Genomic DNA, 17,446 nt, shown 5'->3' with positions numbered 1-17,446 from the left:
GCCAGTGGAAGGCGGGCAGATGTAGGAGCAGTGGAGGAGAAGTGAAAGCAGGAGAAGGGAACAGAAAAATTAAATTTAGAGAAATGTGAAAGGAAGGAGAAAAGGGAATGAAACCACTGGCCATTGAGCAAAAGGTAGAGGAAGTCCAGTCAAAAGTGTGTTAAGTTCTTTGTACACTCTCATTCTTTTGCTTGCGTTGGCTGAATCTCCAGTCACCACCTGCACCCAATCTGATCTTTAAAACATAAGGAATTTTGCTGTGATATTTTCACTCTTTGGGCATGTCCCTTCATTTACATTCCTGTGTGTTTTGCCTGTGGAGAGTACTAAACAGAGACCTACAAACCCACACCTTTCTCTTTGCCATTCTCCCCACACAGCACAATGAGCGCCCCCACCAATGCTGTGCCAACACCCCTGCCATGTTCTCTGAAGATCAAAGTAGAGACTGGGGAGAAGTCCTGCCACTGTGCATGTTAGTGGCTGTTCTGGCTTTGACACCAGCAGATAACCTCTCCTGATGCATCTCCCACAGGAGAGAGTGGTGTTGGCCTCATATACACTGTTTACTCTTTCATGGATTCAGAAGGGCTTTACAGTCCTACCTGTGTGCTCAGGTTCCCAGGGCCAGCATCACACTAAGTGTAACTAGGAGCTAGAATTTTCTGGGTTTGGTAGCACTGTGGTGCTGATGGCACTTGCTTTGCTGCTGCAGCTTGGCCATTCTGTTCTCTTATAGGGCTGGAATGCTGCAGATTCCCACAGTTTGCAGTGTGACAAATTCTGGGTGTGCCATTGCTTTGGACTCATGCTGAAAACTCTTTGTTCTTGAGAGATACCAAAGCAGGCAACTACTCCAGCAAGAATGCCTAATGTCTCTTTATTTATATCTTCTTTACAGATTACCCCCATGGCATTACACTGGTGACTCCAGTTTCAGGCTCAGAGAAGAAACAGGTACTACACTTCTGTGCTCTGGGTGCTGAAGAAATGCAGAAGTTTGTAGAAGATCTGAAAGAATCAATAGCAGAAGTGACAGAACTGGAACAGATACGAATTGAGTGTAAGGGTCTCTAATACAATTCACAATCCAATACCATTACACTGCATGTGACTACAAGGGAGAAAGGGTAAAGGAAATGAGTTCTTCAGGAACAGCAGGAAAGAGGATGAGTAGCACAGATCTGCACAGGATTGTTCTTGGGTTCACTGAAAAGATGAAAAAGCAGTCAGACACCCTGACCACTGACCAGCAGGAGAAATGGAAGAACTTAACTACTTACAATGCTTATGGAACAGGGTGTATGATACAGTGGCCTGGAATAGTGAAGCTTAGACTGTCAGACTCAGAAGACTCTTCTCTCTCTAATACTCCTCTGACTATGTAAATATGATTTGTAGATAGCTGGGACAGGTCTGGTACCCCTTCACTTCAGGAATGTCTAGGGGGCAAGCAGTCTGTGTCACTCCGTGGCCTGTCTGATACAGATGAGATGTCCATGTAGCCTTTAAAGGCTCTTCTGTGCATAAACTGATGAGCCAAAGCAGCTCAACATCAGTGGTTCCCGTCCTGTGCAGCACTAACCTATTCTGTATAAATGCAGGTCATACATAGAAGGTCATGTGGAGATACATAATTCCTCCCCATGTCAAGTCCTCTCCAGTTTCTGTTTTTCTCTTGGCTGTTCCTCTCTCCCTTCTTGACACACTCTTGTGATTTTCTTGCATTACTTCTCCTTGTTGACTTCCCATTTTGCTCCTTCAATATGCTGGTGTCCTTCCCTCTATCCCTCTCCTCACTGATTTCCACATGTCTGCCTTTTAGGGGAACTGGAGAAACAGCAAGGGACAAAGACTCTCTCATTAAGGACCAATGGAGCCCAGATGGAATTGCAGTCTAAGCAAGGCTCTCCAACAGGTAAGCAGACACCCAACTTTTCTTGGTCAAGCAGTGCTGCCTTTGCAAGTGTGTTATCATTGGTTCCTGTGAGCATAACTGCAAAAAGAAGCATTCAGTTTTGTATCCTTTAGCCTTGGGCAAATAGTGGAAATATGAGAGCATATGGATTCTTCAAATATCCTAGAAAAAATGCTGAAGTCTCATTACCCAGTCTGTAGCTGTAACATCTAGTAAAGAGGTGTTACTGATGGAGCATGGGTGACTTCTGAATTCTTCCCTGAACTGGTGAAACACAGTCTCAGTACAATTAACTTCCTCCAGCATCTTCACTAACACTTTGGACCAGCCTCTTTGTATCAAAGGCTTTGTGTCTGTCCGTGCCTAGGCTTGTATGCCAGCAAACATCAAGTGCAGAGGTGAGTTGCTACCAACTCACTAGAATGGCACTGAGATCAGGACCTAAGGACAGGACCCCAAAGAGGTCTCCTCTTACCCCACTAAGCAACTATCAGGTTGCAAGAAGGTCTGGATTTGTTCTTGTTTGGCCCTGCACCTCTCCCTTTAACTTTCCAGTCCACAGTATGAGGGCCAGCTCTTGACTAGAGGCACAGACCTCATGAGTGAGATATTTTGTTTTATTTCAAAGGCAAGAAGGATTTGGGGGAGAAGGTCTCGGACAGCACAGTGGAGGTAAGTAGAGTGCAGAGTAGCTGAGGTAAGTAATTCCCTCTCACTTCAGCTCTTCTCACATTCTCTGTTGTTTCTTTTCTCAGGTTTTAATCAATGCCTCCCCAGCCAGACTGACAATTTTACCAATTTCCAGAGATACAATTAAAAGTTACTGCTAGGACGGGTAATACAACTTTCAAATCCAAACTAAACTTCAAAGCATTTTCAATCCGTTTTTATAACTGTAACATCCTTCATGGACCAAGCTCCCAAACGCTGTAGACTAACCCACCCCACTGCTTATGGGGAGACTGAGAACCCCACTATAGACTTCCCTGACATGCTAACTCCATGCAGCATCACATGCAAATTCCCTGCAGCCCAGCTTTCCTGCACAGTCTCTGCAGCTCTCTCTCCATCCCCCCTTGGATGGGATTAAGCATGGCCTTTGTATATCAGACTTTCCCTAGAGCTTTACCTCCCTAAGTAGGGAGCTTGGCTGTACTGTGTACATCTATCTTTGCAGGGATGTAACATCCAGTGGGTTGCCTGTTTCTTCACAGACACCCATACTCCCACTGCCTGTGAGGAAACAGGAAAATGCAATCTTCCCACTGAAAATCTTATCTACTACTTCCTACTTTCTCCCTGTCTGGAATATCTCCATTATCCTGAACTTGCCCTTTTCCAGAGTAGTTCTTTCCTCTCTTGTCAAAGTATATTTAATTGAAGAATTCAGCTTCTCTGTGGGGAGTGGGTGCTGCTTCTTTTCCCTGAAGAACACCATATTTCCCTTCAGATAACCCCTTCCTGGGGAAGGTGCCTCTGCCAACCAGTTTCCTATTTCCTATTTCTGTTGGGAGGAGTATTTCCCTGTGGAGAATGTGCTAATGTCATTGGCACTTCATGGCCCAGCAACCAGTTTTTCCTGTGGGATGTTCCACCTGAATAAATATAGACACAATATTAAGTCCTGCTGTGCAGTGGGTCAGAGAAACCTCCACGCTTGGCTAGGGACAGACAGCTCATCCTTGTTCCAGCATGGTGGGAAGCTTGGTCACTCCACAGCTTCTCTGTCCCAGTTGCTGGCGCTGCTGCCCACCATGCCAGACATCAGGGCACCCCCACTGTCCCGTCTGCCTATCTGTATCCCTGCCTAGCTGGAAGTGCCATGCCAACCTGCAAGCACTTGTTTCCTACCCAGGGTTTGTCACTTGACTGGTATTCTGTTTTGAGCCAACAACTTTGTTCTGGTTTGGAGTCTCCATCAGCCCATGTCCTTGTCAGGAGGAACTATAACTTCATCCATCGTGTGGGAAGCATCATTTTCCTGCTGCACTTTCCCTGCTAGGGACCTCCAGTCCAGACCAGCTCCTCCTTTTCAAACTGGTTTCAGTGAGCTCCCTTATTTGACTCTGTTATCAGCATCTCGCTGTGGAGACCCTGATGACCTCCTGCTTCCCTACCCCCTTTCAGCTGATCAAGTAATACTCTGCCAGCAGAGGAGCATTTCCATTTCTCTGAGATTATCTAATCTGCTGCCATTTCATCATGAATTTCTTTTATCATTGTATGAGCTAGATGGGCATTTTTCTTTCTTTTTTCTTTTTTTTTTTTGAAAATCATTTCCTTTCGCTGACAAACCATCAAATGGATCAGAGGGAGCTGCCTTTTGCTAGACTATGTCAGATTTCTGCTTTTTCCTTTGTAAACAGATTAGCCAGTGGTGTACCTGGTGTACCTACCTACTCAGAAAGGCAGGGAGCTGGGAAAGGCTTGAGTTTCTCTGTCGCTCTCTATCTCAGATTCAGCTGCCGTCATTTTGCTGAAACGTACAAACCTCGATTATCTGTAACCTCTCGGTCTGGTTCCCCTCTCCTTTTTGTGGGTGGGGACAAAGGTCTGTTCATTACCATGAGAATTCACGGACGCCTCCACTCCTAGAGTCGATTTGTGTTCCCTGTGCCGTTTGGATTAATCAAAGTTGCACGGCATTTGGGAACGCCGGCTCTGCTGCCTTTGATGTGATGGAAAGGACAGGGGCACTTAGGCCTAGATGGGGGCGATGGGGCTATCGAGGGGGGCTGTGCAGCCGGGGGTTGTACCTATCCTGGTTTTTTGAGGGAGGGGAGGGCTGAATGCATGTGAGGTCCGACCGGTGGTGGGGATTCAGGGCAGCCAGTAGCAGCAGATGGGAAAAGTCTTGTAACATTTAATGCTTCTTTGGCTGTTTCTAAACTAGGTGTCAATTCACAACAGGCTTCAAACGTACCAGCACAACTCCGCCCTGGGGCCCGAGAGTGGAATGCAGCCCAGCATGCGTCTTAACATGCCACGGGAGCGGCTGGAGACAGCACTGGTGCCCGCGCACCCCGCCTCGGCGGGGACACTTGTACAGTGCCAGCAGATTGTCAAAGTCATTGTCTTGGACAAGCCGTGCCTCGCTCGGATGGAGCCGGCCCTCAACCAGACTCTGACACGCTATGTCACCTCCGACTCCTGCACCTCCACCCCCTGGCGTGGTATGGGCAGTGGGCTCCCTGGGACCCCCATGAAGCTGGTCCATCAGCCTCCCCTGCCCCCTCCACCACCTCCCTACAACCACCCCCACCAGTATTGCCCCCCCAGCTCCCTGCTTCAGAGGCGCAGGTACTCCAGTGGCTCACGCAGCCTCGTGTAGCCACACCACCAGCACCAAAACAGCACAGACTACCCCGCTTCCCCTCCCCACCGCCTCCCAGGGACCCTTTCTGCCTACAGAGATCTAGTTTGTGATGTATTTTTTAGTAAAAGAAGAAAAAAAGAAAAAAAAAAGCCAACTGACCTAACTCTTACCCTGTCTCCCCTCAAGATGATGCTAATTGTGAGGAGCCATCTGTAGAACCTGCCAACCTACATGCTCACACATCCTCACACCCTGCCAGCCTGGCTGGCCTCTGTGCTCGTGCCGTCCCCATGTAGCACTTTGCTGCCCTGTTCCTGAGAGGCTTGATGACCTGCTGCTTTCTAGGCACTGTGTCTTCCGTTTCCTACTCCTCGACTTCCTTTCCCGCCTTGCATTTACCTGGCCACAGATTTGTACCCATCCTAAAATTTTGCCAGCCTTGGAGAGAAATGGACTCACCCATGCCAAGGACCAACCTTGGGGCACTCCCGGGGGTGGAGTTCTCCCTGCCACCACTGCTGCCGCCTGCAAAGCTGGAGCTGAGAACTTGTACCACTTGCCATGCTTTCTCCTCATCACCCTTCAAGTATTATCTCCTTGCAGCAGCCGGCTCCAAGCGAAGGAGTGCGCGAGGGAAAGAGAGTTTGAGAGGAGGAGAGACTGTCCTGAGCTGCAGTACAACGCAAAGATGGCCTCACTGAACACCAAAACTATTTCTGTTGTTATGTTGGATCATTGTACCAGAGACCTCTGCTGAGACCTAGCAGACCTCACCACATGTAAATACACCTGTATGGTAGCGTATGTATGGCGCATGCTTACTAAAGGAAACACCAAGCAGTTCTGAGGGAGCAGAAGGGAGGGATTCAGTCCAGGGATCTTCCTGGAATGGATGTGTACTTTTCCAAAGAGATGGCACCACGAGGTGCCCTCCCACCTCAACACACACACACACACACACACACACGATTGTCTTCTCTAAAACAGACCCACCTCTGCTTTCCTCCTTCTAGCTGATTTTGTGTTTCCTGCCCACCTGCATTTTTATATTCTGAAAGCAAAGCCAAGTGTTACATTCACCTTCTGGGGTGGATGTTCTTCCCTTCACTTGGGCTCTTCCACCTGTGTTAGAGGGAAGGGGCTTTTTGCAGACCACTCATGTGAGGTTCCATCTGTATCTCTTGCCTGGCTGTACTCTTGCATCCATCAGCCCTTCCTATAGGAAAACTGCCCAGATACCAAACTCCAAGGCTTCTTCTCCTCTCTCCCTCTCTGTCCCAGCTTCAAAGTGAGGGGAGGGGCAGATCTCGAGATAGAGATGACAGCTCAGCTCCTCTGCTTTATCAGGGACATTGATGTGAAGGAAGACGGCATTAAAAATGGGCTATGGATGTATTTTTAGAAAAAAAAAATCTCTTTGAGCAGTAGGGAGGGGAAGGTATTAATTAGCTTAAAGGCTTTGCTCTCGCTCACTCATTCTATCTCCCTTCGAGGCTTAAGAAGATCAACTTTAGGATTTTAAAATAGGACAGAATGCCTTTTAGGGCCTTTATTTTTATTTTATTTTATGAGGGAAAGACAGAAATGCTCTTCCTTCCCATGCAAGGCTGAGACATGAGCACTGGGTGCTGATGATGCAACAGTTGGGTGAGGAATAGCAGGAGTTGTCAGCAGTGGTGGGGATGTGCAAAGTATCGGGGAAAGAGGGACGGCGAAGGCAGATGCAGGAAACTCTTTTTTACCTTGTGGGGTAAAAGCCACATGGAAATTTCCTTAGGGATTGTGCCAGAATGCTCATATTTGGGGTTATTGCCAGTGACAAAAACCACAGTGCATCAGGGACTGGCTTGGCTCCCCTCGGTGCTCTCTGGATGCCTGTGTGGTGGTGCTGCCTGTGCTGAAATGTTCACATGTGACCTGGGCTTAAGCCCATCTGGGGTTAGGGAAGCGGACAGGGGCTGGAGTGAAGGGTCTCCTGTGCTTGGCCAGCCCTCCAGGGCAGGAGCCTGCTCACTTCCAGGTCCCCTTATGTCTGAGGTGACTCCTGGACCCAGGTGTGCCAAGAGGTCTGGGTTGTTTGCTTGGCTGTCTGGAGCAGAGCACTAGGCTGCTGCTTTTATACCCAGTAACAAATGTACTGACCAGGAGCTGACAAGCAAGCCTCAGGGAGGGCTGCAGAAGCAGATGACAGAGAAGACTGTAAGAAAATTGAACAGAAGCCAAGTCTCCCCCCAGACCAGAGAAGGTTTCTTCTAGCCAGCCCCTCGGGGCAGTTTGGATGCTCCACATTGCAAAGCCAGACACAGGGAGAGGTCCTCACCCCCAGCCAGGGCTCTGCCCCTCACCCTCCAGCCAGCTGTGAGGCATAGCTGGTCTGATCTGCTGCTTACTCCCTCCAGGGTGACACCCTAACACCTCACTGCAGCCAGGATCTCATCGGAGATGCCTGTAGCTTCCTGAGAAAGATGTGTGGCTTCTGCCATTGTCCAGCCAGTGTAAGTCAATGTGTGGCTGCTGGTTAGTTTTTACTCACTGCTGCAACAGAAATGGTGGCATCCAGGAGGCAGTGGCACTGCCCTCCCTTCCCAGCAGTTACTTTGCTGTCTGAGAGGAATGGCAGTACTTGTTCAGTTTTTTTCCCAGAGTGCAGTGAGCCAACAAAGCTCTGTGTGTGTGTTAAAATAAATAAATTAGATTTTACTTGACATTTAACACAAAGTGACAACAGCAAAAAACCTTAAGGTACTTGAGGAAATAATTTTTTTTAGATAAAATATTTATGACAATGTCTGTGAAGTTCCTACAAGAGATGTTTGCTGCTTTAATAATTGATTGGGAGAGCTACAAGAATTTAAAGAAGGAATAAGGAAGCTTCCATGAGACTCCCTTCTTCATGCTGGATGAAGGGTGGAAGCGAGTTAACTGAAGTGCCGAGGTACCTGAGGCACAGTATTCTCTCAGGGCAAGTTGGCTCCGTTTCCCTGACCTTACAAAGGCTACTGCTGGCCTTAAGCCTTGGATAGAGAAGCAAATGGAGATAACCCTTGCTGTCTTCTAGCCTGCTGGCTACCACATCTTCTGTTGTGTTTGGCTGGAGAGACACAGAACTACTCTATTCCAGGTTGTCATGGAGCAGGTTGATCTAAATTCTACTGTGTAGCTGAGCCCTTCGGACTTCACTTCAAAATACAGATTTTTTTTTTTTTCCTTTGGAGGTTGGTCTCGAAGGATGACAAGCACTTTAAAACATATCTGCACCTCATCTGATCTATTGTATTGTCTGCTCCCACAGCCCTCCCACACGCCAGCGAGACACAGACTCAGTGTAGCTGTAGTGCTGTGAGTAGACACCCTTGCACACAGACTGATGGAGTGCAGGCTAGAAAGAGCGTGTCAGTGACAACCTAATGAAGGACAAAATGTGTAACACAGCTCACCCAGAGGGATCAGCCCGAAGAAAAATCACCAGCTATTGACAGCAGTGATTCTGATCATGAACCTAGCACAATCTTTCAGGTGGAAGGGTCAGGCAGGAAGCTGCTGCAGAGATTAGCTCAACCCAAATGAATGTCTTTTTGCTGCCAAATTCATGTCCTTTTATATTAAAAAAGGAGACAGGGAGGAGAGAGAAAAGAGAAACCCAGTGAAAAGTACTCTGCAGTGACTGTTGGATAGTCAGTGGCCAAATGAGAAGGTGGCTTTGTTGGACAGTAGGAGAGAACAAGGTGTTACTGAGGTTTGCAGAGCTGTGTTACACAATCTGTCAGGCTCCGTCCTGATGCTTTCTCATGCTGGTACAGGCCCAGTGAAATTCATCTGCACCAGTAGCAAAGAGATGGAAAAACGCAACAGGAGAATCAAGCTTTGCAAACAATTTGGGTTTAATGGAGTGTTTGTCATCTGCTGTGGTACTTTTTTATGCCATAGTCTGGCCCACTGGGGTAGCAACACTTAGTGCTTTCACGAGGCTTTCAAAGCATCCCACTGTTCACGTTTTCTCTCTTTCCTGTAGATAAAAGGCGTGAGTATGGTCCACAACCAGAATTTTGTCAATACTCATACTTCCTCACAAAAGGTACCACCAGATTTGGAGGTATTTGAGGGCCTCTGAGCTGTAAGAGTTTGAGTTTTGTTACGTTTTTCAGGAGGCTCAACCTGCAACTATCTGCACGTGTTTGTGAGGTTTCCAAAACAAATCTGAGCCCTAAATCAAGGATGCTGCTGCTTGGCGGAGTCTCTGCTTTGAAATGCAAGTTGCTGAGCAAGCTCCCCCATCTCCCACTCCACCAGCTGCCTCACTGTGCTAGTGCAGGCTCCAGGGATTGCCAGCAGTGTTTTGTGAGCTAGAGCTGTCCTTGTTCTGCCCTCTCTTTTGCAGCCATGCCTTGGACAGCAGCTTTGAAGTCACCCAGCTCTTCAACACTAGTCACCGCCCCATCTGAATGTGTCTTTTTAAAATCTAACAACAGAAGTGTTACCTGTGCGTAGGCTTTTGAAAGCACCTGTCTGTCTGTACCTGTCTCCTGCTGTAAATACCACCAAGAAAAGCTTCCTTTGGGAAAAGTGGTGTGGTCACACCTAGCAAAGAGTCCAAATGGCTAACATTTTGTAAGAAAACAACAAAAATAGATCAGAGGTATTTTATCTGTTCAACTAATAGAGTTTTAGAAATTATATTGAGATATGTCACTTGTGCGCTAATGTCTTCTTTGCCTCAGCCCCCCTCCGGTGTCCCTGGGCTCCAGCGGCGTGCGCCGGCGCACGGCTACACACACCAAGGGTGTGCTCCCGTGGAGTGCTGGGCATCCTGGCCTCCTGCTGGCCTCGGGGGCAGCCTGCTGCGGCTACTGCTGATTTTTCATCGAAAGCAGCAGGAGCCAGCTCAGTGCTCAGACCCTCTGAGGATCAGATCCAGAGGAAACCAGGAAGAAATAAACTTGTTCAAGAGACAGCAACTTAATGTGAAATTCACCCCTGCAGTGAGGCAGAGAGGAAAACAGTGGTGGGGGGGAGGGAGGCAGAGTCCTCCTGTGCTGCAGCTCCTTCCTTCCCATCTTGCTGGATGCTCATGGCTGTGCACTCTGCACCTCTGGGGAAGGAGGCCCACACACCCTTGCAGGGCTCACGCTGCTGTGGCAGGAGAGCAGCTTCACATGTGCCAGCTGGCCACACAGCAACCTGTGCACCAAGAGACAGCAGCACATACTGTGTGTTAATGCACACACCATCTGCCAACACGTAGGACTCTACGGCAGATAACGTGTAGGCATCTCTGCTGTCCACGGAGCAGAGTCTGCTGTGCAAAAATTTGGGGCATGTGCAGCCATGTACTGCCTGAGCAGGACAGCTGTGCTGGCTGCAGTTACCATCGCAGCACATCTCACAGGCTACGTAGGCTCAGGCTTGGTTAACATTTGGATGGGAGACACGTAAGGAAAATGACATTTCCCATGCAAATCCAAGTGACGTGCATATTTACACAAAGCATAACCCCAAGGTTAATGAAACTGACCTTTGAGGGAGAATCAAACACGTGCACCCAAAGCAAGCTCTCCTCTGCAATGGGTGGGGGAAGGCAAGATACATCTTTGCAGCTGAGTTGAATAGATGCTGGATTCAGATTGCTCCTGCTAAAAAAACTCTTGTCTGTAGGTTGCAAATTCTTTGCTGGCTTCAAAGAATCCCTTAGATCCCCCGGCCCACCGTGAAACACTTGGGAGGACAGAAATCTCTCTAAGAAACAGACAGGGAATTTCCCAGGGATTCAGAGGCTTCCATTTATGTTTTTGTGTGCCACGGATATATTATAAATCAGCCCACTCCAAACAGTCATTTTCTAAGATGTTTTGAAACAGAAGATTATTGAAGTTTCTGCCTGATGTTTAGGTCACACACCTGGCTGTAAAGATGAAAGCAATAAAACCAGATTGTCTATATGTGAAATACTCCTAACTTGCTCCAATGTGCAGATACTATTATTAATCGGAAGATGGCAAGTCTCTTTGGGGTGGATTCTTTGTAGACACATACAGGTAGTGCTGGTACAAAGGATTACAACCCAAAAAGCATATACCACCACTGTCACGTTGCATTTGTAACCTGTTATATCTATACAGCATCCATTATGGGCAATAACTTATACACAGTGTGGTTGGAGTTGATCAAAATACATCGCTCTTTTCCACAGAGAATTTTGAGATGCAGTTTTTCTCTGGAACTTTTCAGATGGACTTTAAGTTAAGCATATCCCTCAAATGCTTTGCTGTAACTGGTTTCTACCCACCTCCTGTCAAGCAAAATGCAGACTTGCTACTGAATTCAGCACTTCACAGCCTGCTGCCTCCTGCTTTGAAGGTGCTGCCCCTTGGATCAGATGCCCCAAAGCCAATGTGAAGAGTGGAGTCCTCCTGGAGCAGTGGAAGGTCACCACAAACCCAAAGCTGCCATGTGCCTGCAGGGTCACTGTTGTGTACAGGTTGCAATCGGTCCCCTTCCACTTCATCTGGGGTACTCTGGAAATATTGTGCTGGTGCCTCTGGGGTGCCTTGGCACAGCTGATCACAGAGTCAGGCTCCACCATTCCCCACAGATTCAGGTTTCCTCTCATCACCAGCTGCTGGGGAAGAGGTGCCCCTCTGTAAAGTCACTGCCCAGATCCTGAATACAACAACCTAGAGCCATGAACATACATCTGCCTGACCTAGGAAAGGTGTCTGGAAATAAGCAGGAGCCTCAGTACCTAAAGGGACTACAGGACAGACAGAGACTGACAGGACAAGGGGTGATGGCTTTAAACTGAAAGAGGGCAGGTTTAGATTAGATATTATGAAGAAATGCTATACTGTGAGGGTGGTGAGACACGGGAAGAGATAGCTCAGAGAAGCTGTGGATACTCCATCCCTGTGTTCAAGCATTCAAGGCGAGGTTGGATGGGGCTCTGAACAACCTGGTCTAGTGGAAGGTGTCCCTGCCCATGGCAGGGGAGTTGGAACTAGGTGATATTTAAAGTTCCTTCCAGTCCAAACTGTTCTATGATTCTGGGATCCTATGTTTTGGGCAGCATAGGAGAAGGAGGACAACACAAATCCACATATTCTGAGCAGACATCTCTGTGCTGGCACCAGCTAGGCCAGAAACAGCTAAGCCTGGTGCAGACAGGCAAGGCACAGTATGGATAGCTGCTAGTTGGTCTTTGACAACAGCTATTTGGACATCAGTCCTCCTGGGATGTTAGGAACAGGGCCTTTTCCCCACCATTACAAGCAGCCCTTTCAGGAACAGGAATGATCCGGGACAGGTGATGTTACAAATGCTCTAGCTCCCCAAGTGAAAGGCAAGAGAAGTCACCAAAACTGTCTTGAGCTTCCCAGGAAGGGGGAAATAAAGGTAGGGGAAAACAAAGCAGCAAACGGTGCCACAGCTCTGCCATATGGGGAGCCCAGATCTGTGTAACCCTCTCACCAGGGCAGGTGTCACCCAACAGCCTGATGCTGTAACCAGGTCCTCAGGCCACTTGGCTTTGAAAACTCTTTAGAGAAACCAGGCACAGAGCAAGCTTGCAAAAGCCAGGGAAATTAGTCACTGAAGTGAGCCCAGCTGAAGCAGGACCTGGTGCTGGTGTCTCCGCTGAGGCGTTGCCACAAAGCAGCTGGTGCCCAAAGCCACCTCCTGTTTCCCTCATGCAAAGGGAAGCTTTCCCTTTCCTTCTGGAGCAGTTCCAGAAGGGTTTGGGTCCCTGTACACCCCCTTTAGAATCAGGGAGACAGCAAGTTGGGGAAATGTCAGCTTTAGCTTCTAAAAAACACCTGCTGCGTCCACCAGGCACACCAGGGCAGGAGGGTGCAGTGAGCCCTCCCTGTATCCACATGCCAATTGCACAAGCTGCTTGCCCCACTCAGCATTCCAGCACTTGGGAGCTGCCTCTGTCCACAAGAATGCACACATTATTGCCTTCTGAGATTTCAGACTTCAACCATGTGGCTTTCAAGCACGATGTCCCAGGCAGACAAACATTCATCAGCAGATGCCACACATGGCTCTGTGGTGCATTCAAGGCACCATTAGCTCTCCCTGTGTTCCCGGTCACATCCTGTGACCCTCTGCCTACAGAAAGGATTACCTCCTGTGCACCCAGTGGGCCACAGCAAAGCCATGCAGACAATGACAGCATAAGCCAGAGCACGGGGCAGCCCCTGTGAGATGGATTTCACCTGGTGTGAGCACGGACTGTGCTGGTTTCAGCATCTACATTGGCTTTCTATATACTTAGGATCTGCCCCACAGGACCCAGCATTTGACACAGCCCTTCTCACCTCCTTGTGAGGACTGGTTCCCCATCATATCTTTTTGTAAGCAGGGAGAGCGTTGCTCTGTAAGGCAGCATGACCCTGGGCAGAATTATCCTGCCTTTCTGAAAGGAAAGGAAAAAACCTCCCCTGGGATCTGACCTCAGCCTTCAGCCTCAGCTCACAACTTCTGGCATCCCCAATGAAAAGGACAACCCATCCAGCAGCTCAGGACATGCAGCCAGGAAAGAAATGTGCAAGGGAAGAGCAGGAGCCCTTATTAAATAGCTTGTTTGAAGATGAAAAAACTGGCCATCTGTCGACTTGCCCTAGAAGAGGCACTGCTACAATAATTAGCAGAGGGAAAGGCGGTAGAGAGGCCAGTGAAAACAACAGTAATTTGCTAACATTTTTCACAGGTCTGCCATGAATGCAGTGGGGAGGAGCAGGAGGAGAAAGATGCAAAAGAGGAAAAGGTCACGGTGCTTCTCTGGGGCAGACACTGCCAGCGGTGTGGAACAGCCCAAGGGCTGCAGGATGCTTTGGGCTGATGCGATTTGGCACTCAGCATCCCAGAAGCAGATGCTGCCACGAGGGATTGGCAGCATCTGATCATGCTCACATCCCAAGGCTCTGCCCTGCAGAGGAGTCCTCACAGCTGGAGGGTCATCCTGGGGTCCATGGTGCTGCCAGGGATGAAGGCAGCCCCCATGGGGTTGGGTGCGTGTGGCATCCCATGAGGCAGTAGCTGGGATGCTGTCATGGGGACTGGGCTGCCACACATAGTTCACTGTGGCTGTGCTGCCCACCCCTCAAATCTCCCATTTAAACAGTTCTGGCTAATACAGACTCACCCTACATCCCCAAAGGAAGAGCTCACTCTTCCTTTTCAAAGTTCAAAACATCTGGAAACCCCTCAATATCCATCGGTGCAGCCCGATGATGGCACCTGCCCAGTGCACTCTGTGGTGTCAAGGCAGGTGCCCAGCTGTGGGATACTCCCTCTACCCTGGGCTTGCAGAGCCTCCTGGATACACACACCCGCTCCCTGTGGAAGTGTCACTCCATGCACTCACTCCCAGAGCCGGGAGAGCACCACTGAGCCTTGTCTGCCACTGCCCAAGCACCCGCAGTGACTGGGGCTGTGACAGCTGCCCTGTCACCACCTCCCACATGAGCATCATGCTGAAGTTCCCCTCACAGAGCTGAAAAGCCGCTTTAAAATAAGAATCTTGGATTGTAATTCCTAATCCCTTCATTTGCAGTAAATGCAGAGAGGGGACAGACATACCGGCTCTCTTCCTCCTGCAGGACCAAATGCGCTTCAAAAACACATCAGAGCATTTGTGCCAAGGGCTGGGCAGGCAGTGACCCGGAGAGGCTGCATGGCCAGGACGTGGTAGCAGCATCAGGAAGGCAGGGAGAGGCAGAGGAGGATGTTGTCCCCCTCCAACTAAGGGCAGTCATCCCTCTCCATCTCTTGTCCTTCTCCCCATACAAGAGATATTTTTAAAGACATGTCAGTCAGCTCTGGCATGTGCTGGAGGGGGATGCACAGGCAAGAGGGTGGCAGGCTGGGCTCAGCCACACAGACAGGAGAAAGCTGCGACCAAGAGGCACGTGGGCTCCTTGGGGACAGGCAGAGAGCAGGGCCGGGAGGCAGCGCTGCCTGTGTGCTGAGACATGCATGCCTCTTCCCCCGGGGCCAGCCCAGGGGCTGATGTACCTCCAAGGCTGTGTAAGGGGACCTGGAGCCATTGAGCAAACAGCAGGGAGTGTTCTTTGGGCTGATGTCAGGGTATGAGTTTACACTGTTGAACCTCACATCTGGATAGATCTGGGGAGGTTTTGTCTTGATCTGGGTCAGCAGCGTCAGCACAAAACTGAGAGGTGCTTTTCTTTATGGGGTCACTGCTGGGATTCACTGCTGGGATATTTGTATTTTCCCAAACAGCACAATGCAATGCAAACTGGCCAAAAGTCTCCTCTGAGCCAGGTAGCTTTCAAAGGGAGAAAAACACTCAGTTGTGCCACCATGCCCTGCTCTGCCTGTGGCCCTCCAGACTTGAAGGAGATGCAGTGATCAAGCAGGGGTGCCCACTCAGCAGTTTACCTGCCCCTGTGCTCTGGCTTTGGGACTCTCTGAGGCCAGCCCCCTCCCCATATCATTACACCTGTGACTCAGACAAGTCCCTTCCTGATAAGTTGGGTTTTCTTATCTGGAAGCAGAAACCTCAACCCTCCAGCGTCCCATGGAGAAAGCTGTGGTGCTGTCAAGAGTATGGTCAGGATAAATCCCTCCATGGCCACTCCTCACAGAGCTGCAGCTGTGGGGGTGAGGGCCGCCGGTTCCCAGGAGCTGTGCTAGAGACACATGGAACCCCATGAGAGCCCGTGGCTGGTCCCTGAGATCCCAGTGAATGCTGGTGCTGCTTTCTTGGCAGCACAGCGGCATCATGCCAGGCTGTCAGGAGGCATCTCCATCAGTGTCACGGCTGTCAGGTATTGGCGTGGCGAGCACTAACCTCTCCTGAGCATCTCCAGACACGGACACTTCCCAGCTGACAGCATCACAGGAATGATGGACACAAGCTTGGCAGGAGCCCCACACTGCCCTTGGCAGTGCTGCCTCAGCCAGGGCTGCAATGGGGACACTGGGATGCCATCCCATCCCCCTGCCACTTGCCAGGGTCTCTCCAGGACCACCTCCTGGGTCTCCCCCATGGGCACTGTGCTGTGGCTCAAACCCCTTTATCCAGTGGTTAACAGCTGCACGTGGGTCTCAGTCCCATGGGATGTGCCAGGGCAAGCACTAAAGCCAGGGGAAACACCACACAGTCCCCCAGGAAGCCCTCCTGACACACACCCCTGGGGCACAAGAGGGGACACAGAGGGACACACGCTGGGTAGGGCACTTGATGTGCTGGAGGAGGGGACACCAGTCCTGGGGGTTGCTCCTGATGGGGAGAACAAACCCCAGGGCCCAGGGTGGCAACATCACTGCTGCCATGCAGCTCTGAGCAGGTTCAACGCCTGCCTGGACCTCTGATGAGAAACACCACTTTAACATACTATTAAAGACATAGAAAGTGGAGGAAAGATCTTAAAATGCTTGGAGTGTGCAGCACTGTGGCTTTTGCCTTCACAGTGCCCTTGGTACCTTGTTACTTGCCTCCTGTGAATTTGTGACATCCCTGTTAGATGTCCATAAAACAGCACTGGATTCCCACGCCAGGAAGGAGTGCTGATAGCAGAGACAGTGCGAAGCTCTGGTGAAGGAAGGAGTCATGGAGCTGCACAGGGGTGACTGCGTGAGCAGGAAAGGGCCCAGTGCCCCAGTCTCTGTGCAGAGCCTGCCCCTCCCCTCCCTGCCAGACTGCCTGCTCTGGCCACCCCCTGGCCCAGCAACAGGCACGTCTGTCCAGCAATTCGGGGCTGACAGGTGCAAAGCAGGGCTAAGGAGGAGAGAAAACTGGCATGGGCAGGCAAGCCTCTTCCTGAAGAGAGAAGGTGAGGCATGTAAGTAAGAGGATGCAAAGCAGAGAAGGGAGGAAGAAGTGACAGGTGCCTGAACCAAGGACTGCTGTAGTGGTCAAGGAGGTGGAGGGGAGATGGTAGCCAGCCCCTGTGGTAGCTCCCATCTTTCAACCCTCCTTTGACATATCTTCTCTTGCCTTTTCAAGGGCTTTGAGGTGTGAAATGATCAGAATGGTCCTTGCACACATTTTTGAAAGCTCGCAGGTGTCATCAGTAGGTTTCAGAATCTCCAGGCTATTTCTTCCTACCTTGAGCTGCTCGGGTAGACTCTGACCAATATCTAGAGTTGTACAGAGGCAGCATCAGACATCAGGAGATGAAGGCCAAGTTGTACAGGTGCACCATGTGGCCTCCAGTGCCAGTACTGACAGCCAGTGCTGAGCACCATGT

The 17,446-nt window shown here is 49.9% G+C and overlaps 1 protein-coding gene across 7 annotated transcripts in view; it reads left to right on the top strand.

Annotated features, from left to right (window-relative positions):
- The window catches only part of IQSEC3 (IQ motif and Sec7 domain ArfGEF 3), a 101,781-nt gene extending 90,604 nt beyond the window's left edge, over positions 1-11,177 (top strand). For 2 of the 7 annotated variants that reach the window (XM_064654606.1, XM_064654610.1), the window contains exons 11-14: positions 902-1,063; positions 1,826-1,918; positions 2,547-2,590; positions 4,812-11,177. In XM_064654606.1, coding sequence (XP_064510676.1) covers positions 902-1,063; positions 1,826-1,918; positions 2,547-2,590; positions 4,812-5,249 — 737 coding nt within the window. In that variant the 3' untranslated portion in view covers positions 5,250-11,177. Of the gene's footprint in view, positions 1-901; positions 1,064-1,825; positions 1,919-2,546; positions 2,591-2,673; positions 2,754-4,811 lie in introns of all 7 variants that reach the window. The other 5 variants (XM_064654608.1, XM_064654607.1, XM_064654612.1 and 2 more) reach the window with 5 other exon arrangements.
- Positions 11,178-17,446: the final 6,269 nt, after the last annotated feature.

The sequence above is a fragment of the Pseudopipra pipra genome, chromosome 5 (genome assembly GCF_036250125.1).
Source record: "Pseudopipra pipra isolate bDixPip1 chromosome 5, bDixPip1.hap1, whole genome shotgun sequence".
Taxonomy (NCBI): Eukaryota; Metazoa; Chordata; class Aves; order Passeriformes; family Pipridae; genus Pseudopipra; species Pseudopipra pipra.
This window is presented reverse-complemented; position numbering and strand designations above follow the sequence as displayed.